Source organism: Mixophyes fleayi, chromosome 1 (genome assembly GCF_038048845.1).
Source record: "Mixophyes fleayi isolate aMixFle1 chromosome 1, aMixFle1.hap1, whole genome shotgun sequence".
In the NCBI taxonomy this organism is placed as follows: domain Eukaryota; kingdom Metazoa; phylum Chordata; class Amphibia; order Anura; family Limnodynastidae; genus Mixophyes; species Mixophyes fleayi.
This window is the reverse complement of record NC_134402.1, coordinates 406,948,833-406,969,738: the sequence shown is the minus strand read 5'-3', so window position 1 is coordinate 406,969,738 and position 20,906 is coordinate 406,948,833. Positions and strand designations below refer to the sequence as shown.

General features: G+C 36.2%; 1 protein-coding gene across 5 annotated transcripts in view; it reads left to right on the top strand.

The window, feature by feature from the left end:
• Positions 1–20,906, top strand: part of ANKRD31 (ankyrin repeat domain 31) — a 230,634-nt gene that overhangs the window by 140,761 nt on the left and 68,967 nt on the right. For all 5 annotated transcript variants that reach the window (XM_075181929.1, XM_075181902.1, XM_075181910.1 and 2 more), the window contains 4 exons: positions 8,262–8,423; positions 10,405–10,547; positions 10,849–11,002; positions 13,080–13,162. In XM_075181929.1, coding sequence (XP_075038030.1) covers positions 8,262–8,423; positions 10,405–10,547; positions 10,849–11,002; positions 13,080–13,162 — 542 coding nt within the window. The remainder of the gene's footprint in view (positions 1–8,261; positions 8,424–10,404; positions 10,548–10,848; positions 11,003–13,079; positions 13,163–20,906) is intronic.

Sequence of the window (20,906 nt, the reverse complement as noted above, 5' to 3'; positions counted from 1 at the left end):
ACTGATGCACCACTGGACTCAGCAAGGACTTTTTTGATTTTTTTTTTTTATATTATTTTAAAAGGATTTTTGTAGAATTTTTCTTTTTTTTTCTTTTTATGGAAGAATTTTTAATACTTTTGAAATAAATATAAACTTAGCAGAACAAAGCACAGGACAAAACGCACCGCTGGACTCAGCAAGGACAGAGCACTGGACTGATGCACCACTGGACTCAGCAAGGACAGAGCACTGGACTGATGCACCACTGGACTCAGCAAGGACTTTTTTGATTATTTTTTTTTATATTATTTTAAAAGGATTTTTGTAGAATTTTTCTTTTTTTTTCTTTTTATGGAAGAATTTTTAATACTTTTGAAATAAATATAAACTTAGAACAAAGCACAGGACAAAACGCACCGCTGGACTCAGCAAGGACAGAGCACTGGACTGATGCACCACTGGACTCAGCAAGGACAGAGCACTGGACTGATGCACCACTGGACTCAGCAAGGACACAGCACTGGACTGATGCACCACTGGACTCAGCAAGGACTTTTTTTTTTTTTTTTTTTATATTAATTTAAAAGGATTTTTGTAGAATTTTTCTTTTTTTTTCTTTTTATGGAATATTTTTTAATACTTTTGAAATAAATATAAACTTTGCAGAACAAAGCACAGGACAAAATACACCGCTGGACTCAGCAAGGACAGAGCACTGGACTGATGCACCACTGGACTCAGCAGGACAGAGCACTGCCAAAAGCACCACTGGACTCAGCAGGACACAGCACAGCACAGCACGAGAAATAGCAGGACACAGGACCACCTAACACACCCTCCCTCTTCCCTGATCAATGCCCGAGTGAAGATGGCGGCGGCAAGCGGGGAATTTAAAGGTTCCGAGTATCACGAGATCCGACAGCGGGATTATGACTCAGAGCCTCGTTTTAAGTTTCGGAATCGGCTGGAATACCTGGACAGTGCTCGGATCTGACTCGGATCCGCAATGTTCGGGGGGTGCTCGGATTCCAGGAATCCGAGTGCGCTCATAATTAACACATTATTATAACACATTTTACCCTCCCCCCATACACACTAATACTACATCATGTTGTACTGCGCCAGCATCAGTGTGCAACAATATAGTGCATGGAGCCCACAACACGTGGGCCTGTGTGCTTTAAATGCCAGGGCTGATTTTTAGTCCCAGTCCGGCCCTGGTTGTGGATTGTGTTTTTATTTGCATGCTTCATTAGCCATCAACATTCTCAGAATTCTTTTAAATCCACTATATTACATTTTAATTAGGAGACACAGCACATTCCTCACAGTAAATGTATTAATATACAGAGCAAGCCCTATTCTCCAATTTTGCTACAGTAATCAGACAATATATGTCCTAAACATTATTGTAATATGCATCTAATTCTTCAGCTCAAGTTCGCTTTATCATCTTGTTAACGTTAATGGAAAATGTCTGGGCATTGTCCTGTTGCCCAAAATGCCCCAATATTAATCTGTCACAATGAAGTTAGTATTGTGTGAAATGTAACCCCGATTTAATGCTTTTCAGGGTACCAGAAAATATTTATAGAATCTGGAATAATGTAGAATATGGAGAGATCTAAAAAAAACCTCATATTTTCATGTAAATCAGAAGACAATTTTTAATTGACCACATTGTATTATTTTATTATTAACAATTTGCTCAGGCATGTAAAATGCACGCACGCAGGATATCCATAGAGTTTACAGCTGAATGACATTAACAGAGGCAAGTAAACAGCCTTGGAGTAAGATAACAAACAACATTGTTGATACCTTTTTCATTCATCAGTAGTAATATAATTTCAGAAGAGCCAATTAATACACACTGCTAATGCCCTTAGTGAATTTGTTACTCCACAAAATCTTACCTATAATTTAACTGTGATCCTCTAGCGCTATTTCACTTGTATCATCAGTTCTAATGTTGCATTGATTACTATTGTTGATAAAAGGAAATATTACAAGCAAATTTGTTTGGTTCGAAAAAAGACTGATGAATATTTTACCTATCTGACACATCTAACTATTTTTATCAGCAGAAATGCTACAAACAGAAGCTGAAGAACAAAGTAGTTTGTCCCAGGGTAAAATGCAGATTATAGTATTTCTGCTCACACAAATAAGAAGACAACCTTCATTGTATTATGTCAATCAATAGAGATATTGTTAGACTCCTTTTGGATATTTAGAAAATCACAAGATTAATTTTTCCAGGGCCTTCATTTATATGTATATATTTTAATTGAATTTTGACATTATATAATTGAATTACTGAAGAGGTGCACTTACTCTTGTAGATGCAATGCTCGTCAGTCTATAAACACATAGGGCTCTATTTATCAATACTCGCCCCATTTCAGCATTTTTTATTGCTACTATATATTGAAATTGTGAAGCCGGGACAGCACCGGCAAAGAGTCTCTGTACCAGCAAAGATTTTTTGTTTTCTAGACATAAATGTTGGTGCTAACTTAATGTAGTAGTGAAAGTCTTCTCTTCTGGGTCTGCCATAGTACACAAGGACAGGTGTGTTAGCTACATACAGAACTAGGGATTGGAAGTACAGATGTAACAAAAGGTTTAAGGGATACCTGGTGCATCATGCTATGACAGTAACAAGCATTCTGGAGCACTGAATAGACAGGAGACGTTGGGTAATGGTATGGTTTATTTTTCTTGGAGCAATGATTTGCATGCTTTGAAGTCAATGTCTGATAATAAGGATAGAGCACTGGAAAGAGAAAGCCAATAAGGGATCATATTGTTGAACTCGATGAGGAAAGGAAATCAGAGACTCGCTCACATTGTTGAATCAATAAAGTTGGATAAGTACAAGGTGAAAGTGAGTGTGGGAGACAAACATGAATGATAATTTATATCAATTATATTCTATTCTTGCAGTAGATGACAAGATCTTGGGCTGTGAAATGTATGTTGTGTGTCTACATTTCTGGACTACAATAGGAATTGAAGATGCTAGATGAGATATTTAGGGTTAGTGGGTAAGTGAAATGGGTCTGCCCAATAACCATTGGGATTGCTTGTCTAATGTGAGCATAGTTTTCAAGAGCCAATGAAATAGGAGAAAAATTATTATTTCAAATAGCGATCATCAAATGCATCAACATCACCATCTGAGCTATATTCAATGCAGTGCCCATTCTTCTGATCAAGTTACAATATAAAGAGTGTTCCAGTGTGCAATACAAAATATAAAGAACATACTAGGGACTAGTGTATAATTCATAGAGCATTTTAGTAATCGATACACAATAGCTTATTAATGGCCTATATACAAATGAGCACTCTAGTGGCCACTATAACACAGTAAATACTAGTGACCTCCATAAAATGCCAAGCCTATATTGGAACCACTATGCAGTGCAGCCCCTCAAATCTTTGGTGTCTATGCAATGCATAAGCAACAAATTGCTGTACAATGCAGACAACCCTACTGGATATCAAAGAATAATTACTGCACTCCATGTCTGGAGATTCTTAATTGATGCAGAGCTGAAGACAGGAGAGAGCATCAGGTTTCTGGTGTCCAAAATAAGTTAAGCCAGAACCAGAAACACTAAGGTGCAGCCTAGAAATTAGGATACAAATAATTGTTAAAACAGAAAATGTTGCAGGGAGAGGGACAAACAGGTCAGAATACAGGAGCTAAGAGCATGAGTGTCAAACTCTGTCACCCACCAGGAGTACATGGCCAGTCAGGATTTATATAATGAAGTGTTCCAATAAACTCACAGATGAAGGCACACCTGCACTGCAGCTCAGAACTAATTGAAAGCAGAAATTCAAGGAGCAAGTCTATAAGAGGGAGACACACCTGTGTGCTCACAAGATGCAAAACAGATTTAAGCCTAACAAGAAATATCAGAAAATAAGTCTTCGTTGTTTTCATTAATTTAAATTGCTGATTTAATGGAATTATATTTTGCTCACCATTTTCCCTAAAATATATCCTATATTTCCATAGACTAATTGACAAAAAGGATTTGTCTAACAGTCCAGAATAGTTTTGCCGGTTGTCACGATCTGCCACAAGCAGTGATATGAAAATGTTTAGAAATACTCCCCTAAAAATAAGGGTTGTTTTGTATGAATATACAGTATGTGTGATATCATCAAGGCTTTATTCCTTTCTCATTCACTACTTTTCTTGCCACAGCTTGGTTTCTTATTCACTTACTTATATTTTTGGAGGCCAAGAGTGTTAGAACAGATAATTGATGACGCTCAAAGATTATAAGAATTGGTAGGAAAAATATTGAACAATAAAACAAATAGTTCAGACATAACTTATGACTGAAGAACCTTGTGTTTAGAAACTTCCAGTTTGGAAGCTGAAATTTGGAAGTTGTAAAGATTAGAGCTTCTGGTTTGTTAGTATGACAAATGAGGCAGGACAAAGCAAGTATCTTGTCAAAGTGGTTTACACTTTCTCAATATGGTGGACAGAAAGGGAAACATGTTTATAGAACAAAATGTATGTGCAATAAATGTATAATTAAAACATAATCATAGAACATTAATTATAGACATGTGAAACATGTAAATGTGAGTGGAAAAAAGATAGTGAGTGTAATTGGTGACACATTAATCATGATTTATTTATATAGTGCCACCATTCTGCACTGTACAGAGAATATTTGTCATTCACTAGTCCCTGCCCCATTGGAGCTTACAGTCTAAAGTCACTAACGCACAAACAGACACACAGACTAGGGTTCATTATTTCAGCAGGCAATTAACCTACTAATTATAAATATACTAGGCATAAACATATAATGAATTGTTATATTTATGTTATATATTTTATAATTATATTTTTAGAATTTGCATTATAAGAGTATTTATCATTATTTATATATGTGTCTCCCATTCTTTTGTTGTATAAACATATATTTGGATTTACAATGTATAATTTATTATATTACATTTTCTTTGCTTATTTGGTAGTGCCATTGTAAATTATTCATTATTATTCAGTTCTCTCTTTGGTGGGGGCTCAGATAACAGATCTCTACCCTCAGGCAGCATTTTTACCAATAATTAGTAATAAATATTTTTCTGCATTGGGAGATGCCTTTTAGATTAGATAGATCAAGTCACGACTTACAGATTAGAATGTCCACAACGTAAACACTCCAATCCACTGAATTTCAAGATCAAATATTTATTATATTCCTTATTTTGAAAGGTTTTCCCTTTAACACAACCCATCTACATCTTATTTCTCATTTTTGTTTTGTTTTTAAGTCTTTTTTGTATATTCTTTAAAAAAAATTAGATTGTGAAAGTGAAGTGATAAAACGGTGAATATTCAAAAACAAGCCGTACAATTATATATTGTTATTTCATTATTGTGCCTAGTTAAACAATGTTGCTTAGTTATTTTTAATTGTTTATATACTTTTTGTAATTGTTAGGGTATATTCCAATAATTCCCTGAACGAGTAGAGTTTATTTACTGCTCCCAATAAGTTGTTAATACTTTATATATTATTTATTTTTCTGACAACCTTTGTCATGTCCCTAATGTCCAATATGTTAAAAGTGGACAACAATCTTTTATGAATCTTATAAATCTTAGAAAAACTCTGTTCTGAAGTTCAAAATGATAGCATAAAATTGCATCAAGTTCGGTTCTCCCTTATTAAGCCTGTCTCTGGCCATAGATCACCACTCTTGAAGGGAAGTGGTAATTTCAATTAGAAACTAAATGTTCCATTACAGCATTTTATCCCCCAGAAAGTGTTATTTACATGAATTAATATCATTCGATATCAATAATTTAAAGGTGTTCTACTTGGTGTCTGGGCGCATTGGCTAATAGGATATTACATTTATGATTAGATATTCAAATTCAAATTAGTGAGCAGTCAGAGTTTTAATGTTCAGGTGTTTAACCTGAATAATTTAAAACAGTAATTATTTGATATTGTGTGAATATTATATTGTTAGGCTTAGTTTCAATATTTTGCATGTTCAGATATATTATCACACACATAGATATTACAGGTTTAATAGATTTATAAAGCAATTAGTTGGTATTGAAGCAACTCTTGTGTCTCTGTCATGCCATAAACCCTATGGCTAGACACTCACACTCATCGTTAGCCTGATAAATTTGTTAGATATCACAATTAGCTGTCTATCGTAAGTTATGCATGTGTATTAATCAGGGGCAATTTTTCATTCATAACTAATCATTCATAACAGGCAATATCAAGAGATTGCAGAGTTGAAAGCTGGTTTTATTTGCATAAGCGAACTTAAATTCAACATAGCAGCAGCAATACCTTATTGTCATGTTGGACACTGTCTTGATGGTTTGTGACGTCTGAAAGACGTCACAGTCATCATCATCATCCTTTATTTATATAGAGCCAGCAAATTCCATAGCACTTTACAATTGGGGACAAACACAGTAATAAAACAATACTGGGCAAAATAGGCAAAGAGGTGAGAAGGCCCTGCTTGCAAGCTTACAATCTATGGGTCAATGGGAGTCGATACATGAGGTTAAGTCTACATTTTGCATTTCGGTCCAGCCACATGGCAAAGGTAAAAAGTGATTAGTAAGCTATATGATGCAGTCACACAGCAATGTTGATCAGGGGGTTACAGGGTTGTTGTCTTGTTTAAATTGTGTAAAGGGTGGTAATAGGGTAAGCTAGTGAGGTTAAGAAGGTGGCTGGGTAATATTATAAGCTTGCCTGAAGAGGTGGGTTTTCAGAGAGCAATTGATGGTGTGTAGACCGTAGGAAAGTTTTATTGTGTGAGGGAGGGTATTCCACAAAGTGGGTGCAACTTGAAAAAAGCCCTGTAATCGGGAATAGGAGGATGTAATGAGAATGGATGAGAGAGGCAGATCTTGTGCAGAACGGAGTTGTCAAGTTGGGAGAGATGTATGTAGGTGAAGTTTTGTTGAGGGCCTTGTATGTTAGTAGAATAATTTTATATTGGATTTGGTAAAAAAACAGGCGGCCAATGTAAAGACTGACAGAGTGGCTCAGTAGAGGAAGTAAAAGGAAGAAAAATCAGTCTAGCCGCTGCATGCTAAAAGATCGTAGGAGAGAGATTCTGTTTAGGGGAAGACCAGTAAGGAGGAAATTACAATAGTCAATGTGGGAGACAATGAGTGCATGAATTAGAGTTTTTGCAGTATCTTGTGTATGTGCATAGTCTGGAAATGTTTTTTAAATGTAAGCAGCATGATGTAAATATAGAGTTGATGGGGGAACAAAAGATAGTTGTGAGTCAAGAATTACATCTAGGCAGTGAGCTTGCAGGATGGAATTTATGGTCATGTTGTCAACAGAAATTGAAATGTCAGGCAGGAAACTTTTGTTGGTGGGTGGGAATATTATTAATTATGTTTTTTAAAGATTGTGTTTGAATTGGCGGGAAGACAGCCAAGACAAAATGGCAGAAAGACAGCCAGTCACGCAAGACAACACAGATGGTGGGAGTTTAGGAGAAGATAGATAAATGTGTGTATCATCTGCACAGAGATGATACTGTAATCCAAAGGAGCTTATTCGTTTTCCAAGAGAAGTGGTATAGATTGAGAATAGTAGAGGACCTAGGACTGAGCCTTGTGGTACTCCAACTGATAAAGGAAGCGGAGTGGAAGTTGTTGCAAAGAAATTAACACTGAAAGAGCAATGAGAACCAGGATAGGACAGCGTCTTGAAGACATAGGTATTGTAGCGTTTGTATGAAGAGTGAGTAGCCAACAGTGTCAAATGCAACAGAAAGATCTAGGAGAATTAGAAGAGTAATGGCCTTTAGTTTTAGCAGTGATCAAATCATTGACCATCTTGGTCTGTGCAGTCTCTGTGGAGTATTGAGACCGAAAACCTGACTGAAGAGAATCCAATAGGTTGTTTGCAGAAATAAAGCGTGTAAGGCGAGTGTAGGCAATTCTCTCGTGTGTGTGTGTGTATTTTTTTTTTATATTAATTATTTTGTGCCAGACCCAAAGGCTGTTTTGCCAGCGGTCCAGCGGCTGTAATGCGGGTCCGCCGGCTGCTGTTGGCATTGCCCTTTGAATGTCGACATTACTACTGTCAACAGTCACAATGTCAACATTTTAAAGACATCGACAGAATGAATCTGTTGACAGTCTAACTCTTCTAATAATTAACAAATATGTTATTTTTTTACGTAATAGTTTATTGTCTGCAGTTTAACTATGGGATGTTTCATTTTTTCAGCATCTGCTACACAGTGTTTGTCCTCCAAAACATTAGGGAACATACACAAAAGAAACTTCATGGGTGAGACCAAGCTTCATCAAGCTTCCAAGAAAGGAGATTTAAAACTAGTTAATGCTCTAATTGAAGCTGGAGTTGATGTCAATCAGAAAGATAATGCAGGTTAGCAGTGCATTTATTCAATATGTTATTTCTAGAGTACACATATTGCAGAAATAGTAAGTAAAGGTAAGAATTGTGCTCCACAAAGAATAACTTAATTGTATGTTATTTGCCTGAAACTTGTATCTTACTGTTACTCAACTTGTTTACTTGTATTCATTCTAAACAATATACAGCTAATTCTAAGAGATTAAATAGATAACAGTGTATTAATATTATGCAAAGAGATGGATAAGACAAGTTGCAGAACATTTAGAATAGTTGAGAAGCACATTGGAGTTAGGCACAAATCCAGGTAAGGGGTGCAAATTTGCAGTAGGATAAATCATGTAGCAATGTACAGAGTGTAAATGCACACACATACTGGGCAGCTAAATTTCTGCAGCGATTTAGAGATTAGCTAGGACACGCCACCTCCCAATTCATACTGTATTTAAATGGGATCTGTTACATTGTCTCTGGTCCGCCGATTTTTACATTGCAGGGTTGCGCTGCATTATCACATTCAACACAATACATGCTGATTAAACTAAAGGAATTTCTTACCAACCACATGAGACCAGAGATGGACTTGAGACAGGGAGTAGGCAGTGGGCAACCAGCTTGTGCACACTCAGGTGATGCACTAAGAACATAGGATTTGTTATTCTATGTATAAACGTGAGGTTTCATTAAAACAACAGAGATACATTTATTCTTTTACTCCATCCCAAATAGATTATTGTTTCCATACAACATAAAGTGACTTTGCTCCATAATTGTGACTACAAAATACAATTATGGTTACTCTCTGCAACCCTAGAATCTTTGTTGGCTGTCTCCTAAGTCTTCTATGCTCCAGGGGAGTGTTGGAGAGAAGGACATCTAGTGGGTTATTCCAGTCAAATCCCAAAAAGTTCCCCCTGCTTTATCAAATTGGGAAGATGTAGGCAGCCAATGCCATTCTGAAAGTCTAAGTTATGCAGATTTGTAGGCATTAAGTTTATCATTTTGGCATAGTATGTGCCACATTTTGTTCATGGGCATAATTAATGAGTTATCTAGGGCATGCATTGAAACATCTTTGTCTTGTAGAAGGAGAAAGGCAATTAGGTTTATTTCAGGGAGGAAGTTTTGAGTATCTGACACGAGTACTCAATATACTAGAAATTAGATACATTTCTGAAGTGTTAAGTCAAGGAACAGTAGTGAAATGCATGCAAAACGTAAGCCAGAACTGTATATATTTAAATAACATGGAATTAGGAGATGGAATGTATCTCTCAATTAGTTAAATTGAATAATTACTTCTGTGTAAACATATATCACAGTACCTTTGTACTATGCAAATGTCATAATAAAATTTCAGGTATACTGAGAATCTCTGAGAAACAAGGGTTATTCCACACTAAAATCATAGCATAAAAAAAGTGAATATCCCATTTTGAATGTCCTGTTCTAAATAAAGCCAACTTTTTTTTATTTAGCATCACCGTTTTTTGTTCTAGCTCCTCAGGACTTTCACAAAAGACAGAGTGAAAGTGTACAATACCTTTATGACACCATAATGGAGGAAAATGGCTTTGGCTCCTCTTACTAGTGCTATTCTGCCTAGCAATAAATGAACCAAGATTGTGGTACTACTCCCTTTGGAAGAAGTGCAGCAACTGTGGCACAGGTAAGAGGAGCCAATGTCTACCAACCCTCCTGAGTCCCCCACTCTGCTCTTCTGAGCAGGAGCAACGGCAGCAGGAAAATGGAATGGCATTGCTGGATCCTCCCCCAAATTTTGCTTTAGGGTCCAGTGATGCTGTGTCCTGTCCCTAAATGTATTTGTTCATAATTGAGAAAAACAAAAAACAGACTCGAGCATTCTTTATTAACTTTGACTATCTCACACTACCTTTATTTTAGAAAACAGAAATATATTTTTTTTCTTTTTGAAATGGATAACACAAAATGGTAGATGTGTTATTTATAACTTTCTTATATTTGTTGACAGGTTGGATGGCAATACATGAAGCTTCCTGCAATGGGTACACTGAAATAATCCGGGCATTACTGCAAGCAGGTGCTGATGTCAACAGCAAAGGACTAGATGGGATACTACCCATACATGATGCAGTCTTTTGCAATCATTTTAAGGTGATATCTGTATATAGAATTAGTTAATTTTTAGAAGAAATACTTGCCAAAATAAATTTAATTAGCTGTTTTTGTAGTAGCATTACAGTTACTCTGTTGTACTTTATGGTTTACGTAAAGGTCATTTTACATAGTGTTTTATGCACAGTATGTCCTAAAAAGAACATTGAGTCCCCCGATGCTTCCTCCATCCAGGACTAATGCATGAACATCTTTCAGTACTATAGAAATGCTGCATGTTGGCTGTGTGCACTGACTCACATGATAAGTCCACAGTAATTTTTGCTTTTTCTGTCCTCAGGTGGTTGAGCTTTTACTGGAATTTGGTGCAAATCTCGATGAAAGAGATAACATCCAGGAAAATGCTTTTGACAAATGTTGCAATGATAAGATGCTAGAACTTCTAAAATCGCACAGTGCATTCAAAGAAACATCATCAATAAATGTACCTCCTGGTAGGCAACATTAATATTTATTTTTGTATTTATTTATTGTTTTATATATTGTCCTGAGTCCAGCTAATATTTGCTAACTATCGCCATGCTTTTAATTTTCAATGACTTTCAGTGAGTTCTCCAAAATCTTTAGATCATAGGTAAGTAAGCATTAGCAAAATACAATATAAATTAGAGAGAGTGCAGCTGTTGTTTCATGCTACAATATATGAACATTATACTGTATGTAAAATAAGAACAAAGCAAAAAAAGGAGATGTGGAAGAGGGGTTAGGGGTTGTGGGACGGGATTGTTAGGAAAAAGGCCAGAGACCTGTCCTTTTAACATCCTGCAAACTAATGAAACTGTGTAATTATATGTAGCTCACCTTCAAATGTCTAAATTTTATGTGACAAGAGCAGGCTGCTCTTTCCATTGTGTTGGATTAGCGCTATATTCTAATTTGTGTTTTCATTAGTTCATAATGTGAAGCTGTGTTACTGTTTTTATAAACTGGTAAAAAGTGAAGCTACATTAAACTTTATTTTTTTTCACTTTTAACTCATTTTCGAATTATGTGAATACATTAAAGTTCACTAATTTAATACTAGAAGTAGGCTTTATTATTTTAAAGTAATGTGTTGTTTCTTTCTATAATATTCTGTTTGTTTTGAATAGTGGCAGATGAATGATGTGTATGTGTAGTGAAAAAACAAAAGTATAACCAAGCTTACCAATCATTACTGGCTGTAAAAGTATTATTAATTATTGTTACAATAATATATTTAAATAAATATACCACTGATTCTTTTCTATCAAGGTATAGTGTACTGCATGCAAGAAACGCATAAGGGAGCCAAAAGTTCATGGTATTGAACCAATGGTTATAAGACCATATCTAGTGTTATTGCCTCTGTAACATATTAAGTGATGTCTAGTTGACTATGTGGGAGATCCTCTCTGCTTGATCTTGAGTCCTTGTAAGCTGTCTGCTATAGTGTAGTTGGATGTAGATAGTTTTACATATTCTGGTCCTAGCACTATAGTAGATTACGAAGTGCCGTCTGCTGCTGTCATTTCCCAAGCAGGTTCTGAATCTCTGGTCAGAAGTTAGTAACTTCCAAAGAGATAAATAAGTATTAGCAAGTGTTAAGGCAAATAAAAGGAAGCATCTAACTTACATTTACACTTCAGAGTAAATGTTGCAGCTCCTTGGCATGGTTGTAATATATACTGAAATGGCATTACAGGAGAATGCTTTTTTGTTGATGTGGTTAGGTATTATGCTTGGTCTATTGATAGTCACTCTGCTTCCAATAATGTGCCTGCAACGAGCTGACAGAGCAAGATCCCTCCAATATATGAGCTCTGTCGCTCGATAGGGTTTAAATTAAATTTGATCTTTTATTAAACAGGAAACTATATTAACAATATAAAATGTTAGTTGACCCAAACACAACTAATAATGAGCCAGTCGACTATACCGCTCACTGTGGGTAGACTGTTCGTTTTTAACAGTGAAAGGCATGCAGCTTCCTGATTACTTCCTGACCTTAGCTGCTCTCGTCATGAAATTCATTTTTTACTAGACCTTGAGCACAAATATATCTTATCCTCATACTGATTTGTTTTAGTATAAAAAATATATATATGAATTCTAGGATTTTTGCCTTGTTTTGAAATGCTTTCAATCCTTTTAATCAAGTCACAGAGATTTTTAAGGTGGGAAATGACAGGCAAAACAAGAAATTAGGGAAAAAAGCTCTTGCAAACTATGTGCAAGTTATATATAATTAACAAAAACCTTATTTCCTTTTTGACATACTTGCACAATTTAAAAAGAGTCTCAGCACTGCCAATGTAACACATGAAATATGACAGCCAGGACCAGACATTTTAGAGAAAGAAATGTATCAGGCCATGGCCTCTCTTTACCTATTTATTAAAGGGAAGCAATATTTTTTAAAGTGATAAAAATTGCATGGTAAAAATCGTGTGGTATAATATGGTATGCATTAGAGACCTGCACTCAAGCCATATTTTCATTAAGCACTAGATCATGTTTAATTTTGTTTAAATACCTATGTATATTTTTTAGGAGCTGAAATTCCACAGGTTAAAATAATTTCTACTGCTGCATCAAATACCCAGAAGCACATGACTAGAGATAAATGTGGCATGGTAGGTCCTGTTTTTAAAATATAGTTTACAATCAAAATATATAAGTTAATCTTTGTGTATATAGTTAAAGAAATATGTATCAAAACTCTTACTGTAAGAAACAAAAATAAATGGATCAATGCTGAGGTGGAACACAGCAATCAATGCCAGGCTTCATAGCAAAATTTGTCTGTCTACCCTCCTGGGACCCCCTCTCTGTTGTTCTAAGCATGTGTGGTGGCCAGTGCATTAGCAATAAATCCCTGTTTGGGCGTTATTGCTCATGCACCGATCACATCTGTGTTCAGAAGAGGCCCCCTCTTCTAACAATGTATGCATGCTCAGAATAGGGCCGCAGCCGCACCCCCTACTGTGGCTGCAGTTCTGTCACAGTATCAATGGCCAATCAGTAAGTAATAGAACTTTTTAATAACAGTTAAAAAGAAGATGAGTTGCAGAACCAGTGAGAAATAAATAAAAACAGAACATAAAACAATATGTCAATAAATGCTGAATTTGTAATATGACAGAAAATAGACTAAAATGTCTGTTAAATCTGCAAACAGGATAGAGTAAATGAAATAACAGTAGCAGAAAGCTGCATTAAATAAAGTAGGTGTGTAGTTTAAAATTGCTATTGATGACAACATACGTAAAACTTAATTGATGTGGTAAATTAATTGATGTAGCATGTCTTTTTAACTCATTTGTTCCAAACTCTAAAATCTAAATAACAAAAAATAAAAACAAATGGATATCTAAAAACTTATATGTGAGTATTTCAATTAAAGACATTCAGTAACTGTAGGTAAATGATTATCCACTCAATACTTAGAGAGTGCAAAGAATCTCTAATATATAGCTGTTTTTAAAAGAAGGGAATCTCAGATAATTTGATGAAGAATAGAGCCCAGTTTATTAACTCTCGTGCACATAGACCAACGAGTCTAATCAGATTAGAAGGTAACGATAATTGATTTGCAAATATGTTTTATAAGCAATAATCTTGGCACCCTTATGCAGAGGGTTGTTTAGCTTTCTTTTACACTGATTGGATAACTATTTATTATGTGCACCTCTATCAAAGAATGTGCCTCCACAGCATTTTAAAATGAGGTGCTATCTCTGAGGTTTGGGGAAATTAATTCTCTTATCAATGTTTCTAAACAATCACTGGTACAAGTCAATGTGGCCTGTGCTGGCCTTGAATAAGCACATTCCAAGAAGCATGAAGAACATAAACATATTAATCTCTTGCAAAACTTACTTCATAAAAAGCGGAATCATATAAGTACATTAATGGGTACTGGACTCCATTTTGTAACCCAGATAGAATTGTTTGAATAATCAATCTCAGTAACAATATCGCAATAAGTATGTTTTAAAGTCGTGGCTGGCTAAAAATACAATATCCAAATGGATGCAGGATACACTACAGCAACTTATTGCTGAAACACCTAAATCTGTTACTCTCTTCCTTCAGTCATGTCTTCCCATGACCCACAATAGGGTAGAGCTGTGGCTTGACAAAGTTAGTAGTAAATACAAAAGTCTATTTCTACACAATATAATGTAATGTAGTGTAATATTCACAAGAAAGAAAATAGTTTTGACAGTTATTAATAAATGTAAAAATCTAATTTTCCAAATAAAATGTATTTAAATGCAAACATCCCCACATCCATCCTTTACTGCTTTATAAGTCAAATTGGAATCTTCCTGAAGTAGTCCAAACTGAAATTACCAGTAATCTGAATAGATGGCCATGGCTTGGAATAATATAGCTGCGATACTAATGAATGAAGTTTTTTCTGCTGGAGGGGTCTCCTTAAAACTCTGAAAGAGTGACATAATTTCACTCATTCAATATTTTTATTTTCACTGCAGAGTCCCCACACTAAGTGCTAGCTGATGACATGGATGGGCAGCAGCCTCTTGCCTGTGAAGCTGCCAGCTGCTGCACCTCCATGTTGATAATGGGTTCGGAGTGTGGCGCTGGACACTACATCTACATTCCCAAGGAGAGAAAATGCCATCCACGGTATAAAAAGGAAAGCAGCCATGGGGTTGGGGTTGGCTGGTGAATGGGGGAAGCTCGGTCATGCTGGATTTGAGTGTCGTTATCATCATCATCGCATATCTTTATACCATTTTTTCAGTATCTGCAAAATATACACCTGCTGAGAAGTGCATAGGGAAATGCGTCCATGCGTAATTAGGTTGTATCTTCAGGGGTCATGCAACACTTATGTATAAATGCCCTCACTGTATTAAACTTACACTTGCTAACCTCCAATCTGGTTCCCCAGTTGTAGGGGTCCACAAAACTAAAATACAGTGAAATCTAGGGACGGATGGATTTTGGTACAAATGCTGTGTGCAGATTTGTGTATATTTGCACATTTTCTAGACAAGGCCCACAGTTTGTTTATAGCCTATTTTAGCAGGGTTTTTACTTTTAAAGTAGTTTTAGTAATGAGTAGCCTTGTTGAAATTTAAATGGATGAATAATTAGTTCAATTGATTGTGTTGTTGTTTTTGTTTAATTGATAAATAGGCCAAACCCTTTCATCATGGTTGTAATTTTATTTTCAAACATTGTTTGTTATTAATTAAGAGAATATCATGTAGAAAATATCCTTATTGGAGGCTAATAATATGCTGTCTATTCTATAAGTATAAGTAAAGAGAACTCAGACTTGCAATAAGCAATTTTGTATTTTACCCAGACTGATATGTATACATTTTACTTTATTTGCAACTGAAAAAAACAAATCAATACGTTGTGCCACAATTAATGTAAGCAGATCAATTGAGTTTTAAAATAATTTTTAAAGCAGATGGGTATAAAGCCTATCTGGAAAATAGTTTACCATTCAAATGGCATCTACGTAAACTAAAATACCTGGTTGCCTTTATCACCAAGCAACATCACCAGAAATTTCCCCCCTCCCTTCTGGTGCAAATAAAATTAAACTTACATAAGTGGAGTGATTATTTCATATCATGGATTGGTCACAATCCATCAACATCCTACCTAGACTCCTATAAACACTATCAATTCGAGCCCCTCCTATGTATTTAAGTTCATACAGCAAAATATGTTGTCCTTCACTTGGGCAATTAAGCACACTAGGATCAAACTGCGAATTCTACAGGGCGTTGGCCTAGATATACTGAATTTTAAAAATGACTACCTGGAAGCTCAACTCGCCCAAAGTATACAGTAGTCTGCCCCCAAAACCTTTAAAATCTGGTCTGCAATAAGAGCCTACTCGGTCAGGGTCAAGTCTCTTTCCATCCTCCTGTGGGTCCCCCAAATCCTCCACCCCAAATCATTATCAAAGCATCCCCTAATTATACTCTTACTGTCAATCTGGGACCAGGAAAATAGAATATTTCAGCTTGTTCGGCCCTGTCTCCCTTAATTCCAATTTTTATCTGTTTCCCCAAAGCCTTTGATTGGTTGCAGCAGATTTCTGAATGATTTTGACTGAGTTAAGGCTTTCCCAGCGGTCATTAACATACAGTCAAAGTTTTGATTTCCCAAATAAGAACTTCATTCAATTATGCCTGAATAAACTCCCTTTCACAGAAACTAAGACCTTGCCTTTTTGTCAAGCTTATACAGTCAGCTTCTCAAATCTGATCCCTCTCTGAGGGATCCAAATGAAAGAGCCTAGGAGGCAGACCAGGGAAAAGACGCAAACGACGAGGAATTGTCCAATATTAGGGAGAACATTGCTAGTAGCTCACTCTGTGTCTTAATCAAGGAAAATGCTAACAAGTACTTGTCTTGCTGGTACTATGTCCCAACGAGGTTATGCAAGTGTTAGGAACCCCTCCAGTCAGTACATCAAAACCCAGAGTCTGCTCTGAAGTCTGGTGTTCACTGGAGCCCCTAGTGGTGGGGACAGACTTGGCCACAGACAACAGAGGATCGTGAGTTGTGTACTGACTGGGGAGAACCCAGCGATAGAGTATAGGAGCAAACAGCAGAGTGAAGTCCAGGCAAGGGTCGAGGGCCGGCAGCAGACAGAGTATCCAGTAGATAAGCTGAGGTCAGAGGTCACAGGCAAAACAGCAGCGTAAGAGTCCAGGCAATAAATCAAGGGGCACAGGCAGTCAAACGTAGTCAGGTATCCAGGCAAGGGTCGGCAACAATAAACAGATACAAGAGCAAGCAGGTGCAGAGAGCAGGCTAGAGCACTGAAACAGGAACTATAACCGGCAGTGAGGCCCAGTCCTCACTGTCTTAAATACTATGATGGTCAAATCAGAAAGGAGGAGGACAGGGCTGATAATCAGCCTCAGGAGGCTGCTGAATAATCAGTAGCTGGGAACTAGCAAAGGTCATATCACAACCAGGAACATGTATGAGTGACAAATGGAATCATGCGAGAGCTCCCCCTGGAGTTGGAGGATGTCCCTGCAACCTCCAAAAATATAACAGTGCATTGAAACTAATGTACGCGCTTGGCTGCTACCTTACGCCAGGATGCGGCGTACCGCCGCGTCTCGTAACAGCAAGTTAAACCTCATCTTTTCAGATACTTGTCAGCAATGGTGCTCTGTGGCCAGGTCCTATCAACATATTTGGTGGCAGTACAGTAGCGAATACCTTTTTGGAGGGACATGAAATGTCTTTTCAACCTGATAATGGGCATGGATACTCCATTATCTCCCATATTTTTCCTCTTACCACTGAATGTCCCATCGATCACTTGTCACCAAAATAAATTGATCGGTCATATAGTCTCTGCTGCTACCTGCCAACTTGAGGTATCCAGGAAGTCTCCCTTGGTCCCTATTAGACAATCAATCCTAAACAGACTCTGGTACATTATCAAACAACAGAGTACATGACCAGTATCATCAATAACACCTCCAAGGCATTCTGTAAAATCTGGGAGCTGTGGAATCGCTTCTCTGCTCACCTCATAACCGTCATCTCTTCATTAATACTCCACTTTTTCCTCAGGATGCTCTGGTCAACACGCTGGAACAGATTGTATCCTTAATTGGTATGATGTTACTTTGGGCTTTGACTAGGACCTTGACCATGTTTCGATCAGTTTATTTTGCATCACGGTCACGGATCATGTTGACCTTTTTCATAAATAAAATTAGTGAAAAACAGTTAATGCATACAAGCTAATGGTCATATATAGAAATATATTTAAATTACAATCTCATAAAAAATCAAGCATAGTACATAAATGGGGTCACTTAGAGTTGGACACATTTGCGTCCAAGTTATACTTTTAAAAGGAGTTCTGCAAAATTAACGTTTATCCCCTTATGAAGTCTACTTTATAGATGAAATGTGTAGGACACTACCTTGAGTACGCTGGATGTAGAGTAAGAGCTCTGCAGAGCTACCTTTGGATATCACATCTACTGTGGTGTTTTAACATTTGTTTGATGTACACATATCACTTATTCTTGTGATTTTTTTTAAAAAATTGTGATTATTTTGCTACACAATAGGGTTACTTTAGTTTTTATGTTCCTCCCTGGTTGTAAGGAGATGTCATACATCCACTGAGGAGAGTGAACTAAGGACCAAGAGAAGAATATTTACACATAATCAAGTTTTTTTTCTAACTTTTGCTTAGTTTGAAACTCTTTGACATCTTTCCATTAATATAAAAATGATTCTGAAAATACTACATAAGATGGCAACTGTTTTCCATTTTGTACAATATAAAAAGGTATTTAAACCAGCAGAAATTAGCCAATGATTCTAAAGTTAACCCCTGCCTCATATGTGGCAGACTCTCACCTTGCCACCCCGATGTTTCATTTACATGATAACAAAGAACAAAACAATTATTAAATGGATGGAAGCAAGCAATTATTCAACTATTTAAAACTCATCTTGGCTGCTCATTACTATCACTGCTTGAAAAGGGACATACTCTGGAAACGCATCGTAGAAACGTATCTTCATGCATTGGAGTCAATCTTGTATTTAGTCAGTGTCTGTGACTACGCCAGCTGCAGTAATATCGCAGTCAACTGGCTTTTCTTCTACTCCACATTCATTGAATGGATTTACATCTTTACAGCTGACCAGTGCTGTAGCAAGATTTCAACATTGCAGATACCTTCAAACATTGCATAGTCCATCAAATACAATAGGATAAATTAATACAATAGGATAACGTATGGTTTACACACTGATTAACTCCTCCAGGCATGTGTCGCACTGCATCTTTACATCCATTTGGGTATAGCATTTCTAGCCTGCACTAAAAGTACTTTAAGATACTTTTTGCAACAAATACTTTTTTACACTGTACCTATTAAGTGGATAATAATTTACTTACAATTATGGACACCTTTAATTAAATAACATATGTTTTTGGATACCCAAATTTTAAAAATGTATTTTTGGTTTTAGATATATAAGTGGGGAATCATTCAAGTCTTATTTATATTGTCATTAATAGCATTTTTAAACTACACAATATATTTGCTTGCTGCAACATTTTGTTACCATTACTATCTTATTTACTTTGTCCTTTTGTGGACATTTAACAGATAGACATTCTCATCTACTTTCTGACATGTTACAAATTTAGCATTTACTGACATATTAAAAACCTATACTTTCTGTCAAAATACAAACCCAGCATTTATTTTTTATAATTTTTTTATAGTCTGTTTTTATACTAATACTTGTCCTATTTTGTTATTGTTATTAAAGTGTTAGTGACAGTGTTACCCTATCTATTCATATCAATCTGTTCCGTAGAGATAACATAATTAGTATTTTTTTACTTACATATTGGTTGATAACTTAATGATACTACGATGTGCCATGACACTTTATTTAACAAGTGTGTATTATGTCAATCGTAATAATAATTTAAAGCTCTCTGGGCTGCCAAAAACTACAGTAACAGTGATCTAGCTATTTTTCCCAGTCATGTAGGGTAAAACTGTTCTTCTGGCAGATGTGGCTTCCAGGAATTCCCTCTTAAATATTTATAACTCTATTGTGTAACATTAGTATCCAGCTTAGGAGTTATTATTAGTTATGAACAACAAAGACATATGGGAGTACTTTTAAAGGATGGACAATCAGTTACTCATAAAACTATTCCAATGTTTTTTTTTGTTTTTTTGCAGAAAGCCAGAAAAGTATATTAAGAACATTTGATTTGGACTGTATTTTTAACTTTCTTTCTTTTTGTTATTCTAATGTAGGTTTTAAAGTTATAACTGAATTGTTACATATCTGTTCCATCACTTTGCTGAACTGACTTTATTTTGCTTCACCAGTCTTTGAATAGGGTTTAATAGAAAACACTTATGTAATATGATTGTCCCACTCACGTGTCTGATATGAACTATTAACTGTGATGATTGCATTGTAGTTCAACACACAGATAAGTGTCAGGGTGGTGAAGACTCAGTGACTGGAGAAGGAACACAGTGATAATGGTGCACAGTATAACAATCCATATGCAAACAGTAGCAACAGCTGATTATGCAAATGTTCATGTAAGAGCATGGCCAGTAAGCCAGACTGTTGTAACTGCAGATAACTAACATCCATGCAGAAGTAGCAGGAATAAAAAGCAGAGTTGCCACAGCATGGACATTGCTACTGAAGAGTAGACAAATGCTGATAACAGGCTGTGGCTCAGAGATGCATACTTCTTCTCATAATTAACAACAATGATCTGGCATAGACTTCATCCAGTATCAGGGATTTAAAGAGCATTAACAGGTGCAGCTCATTACAGGCTGGAGT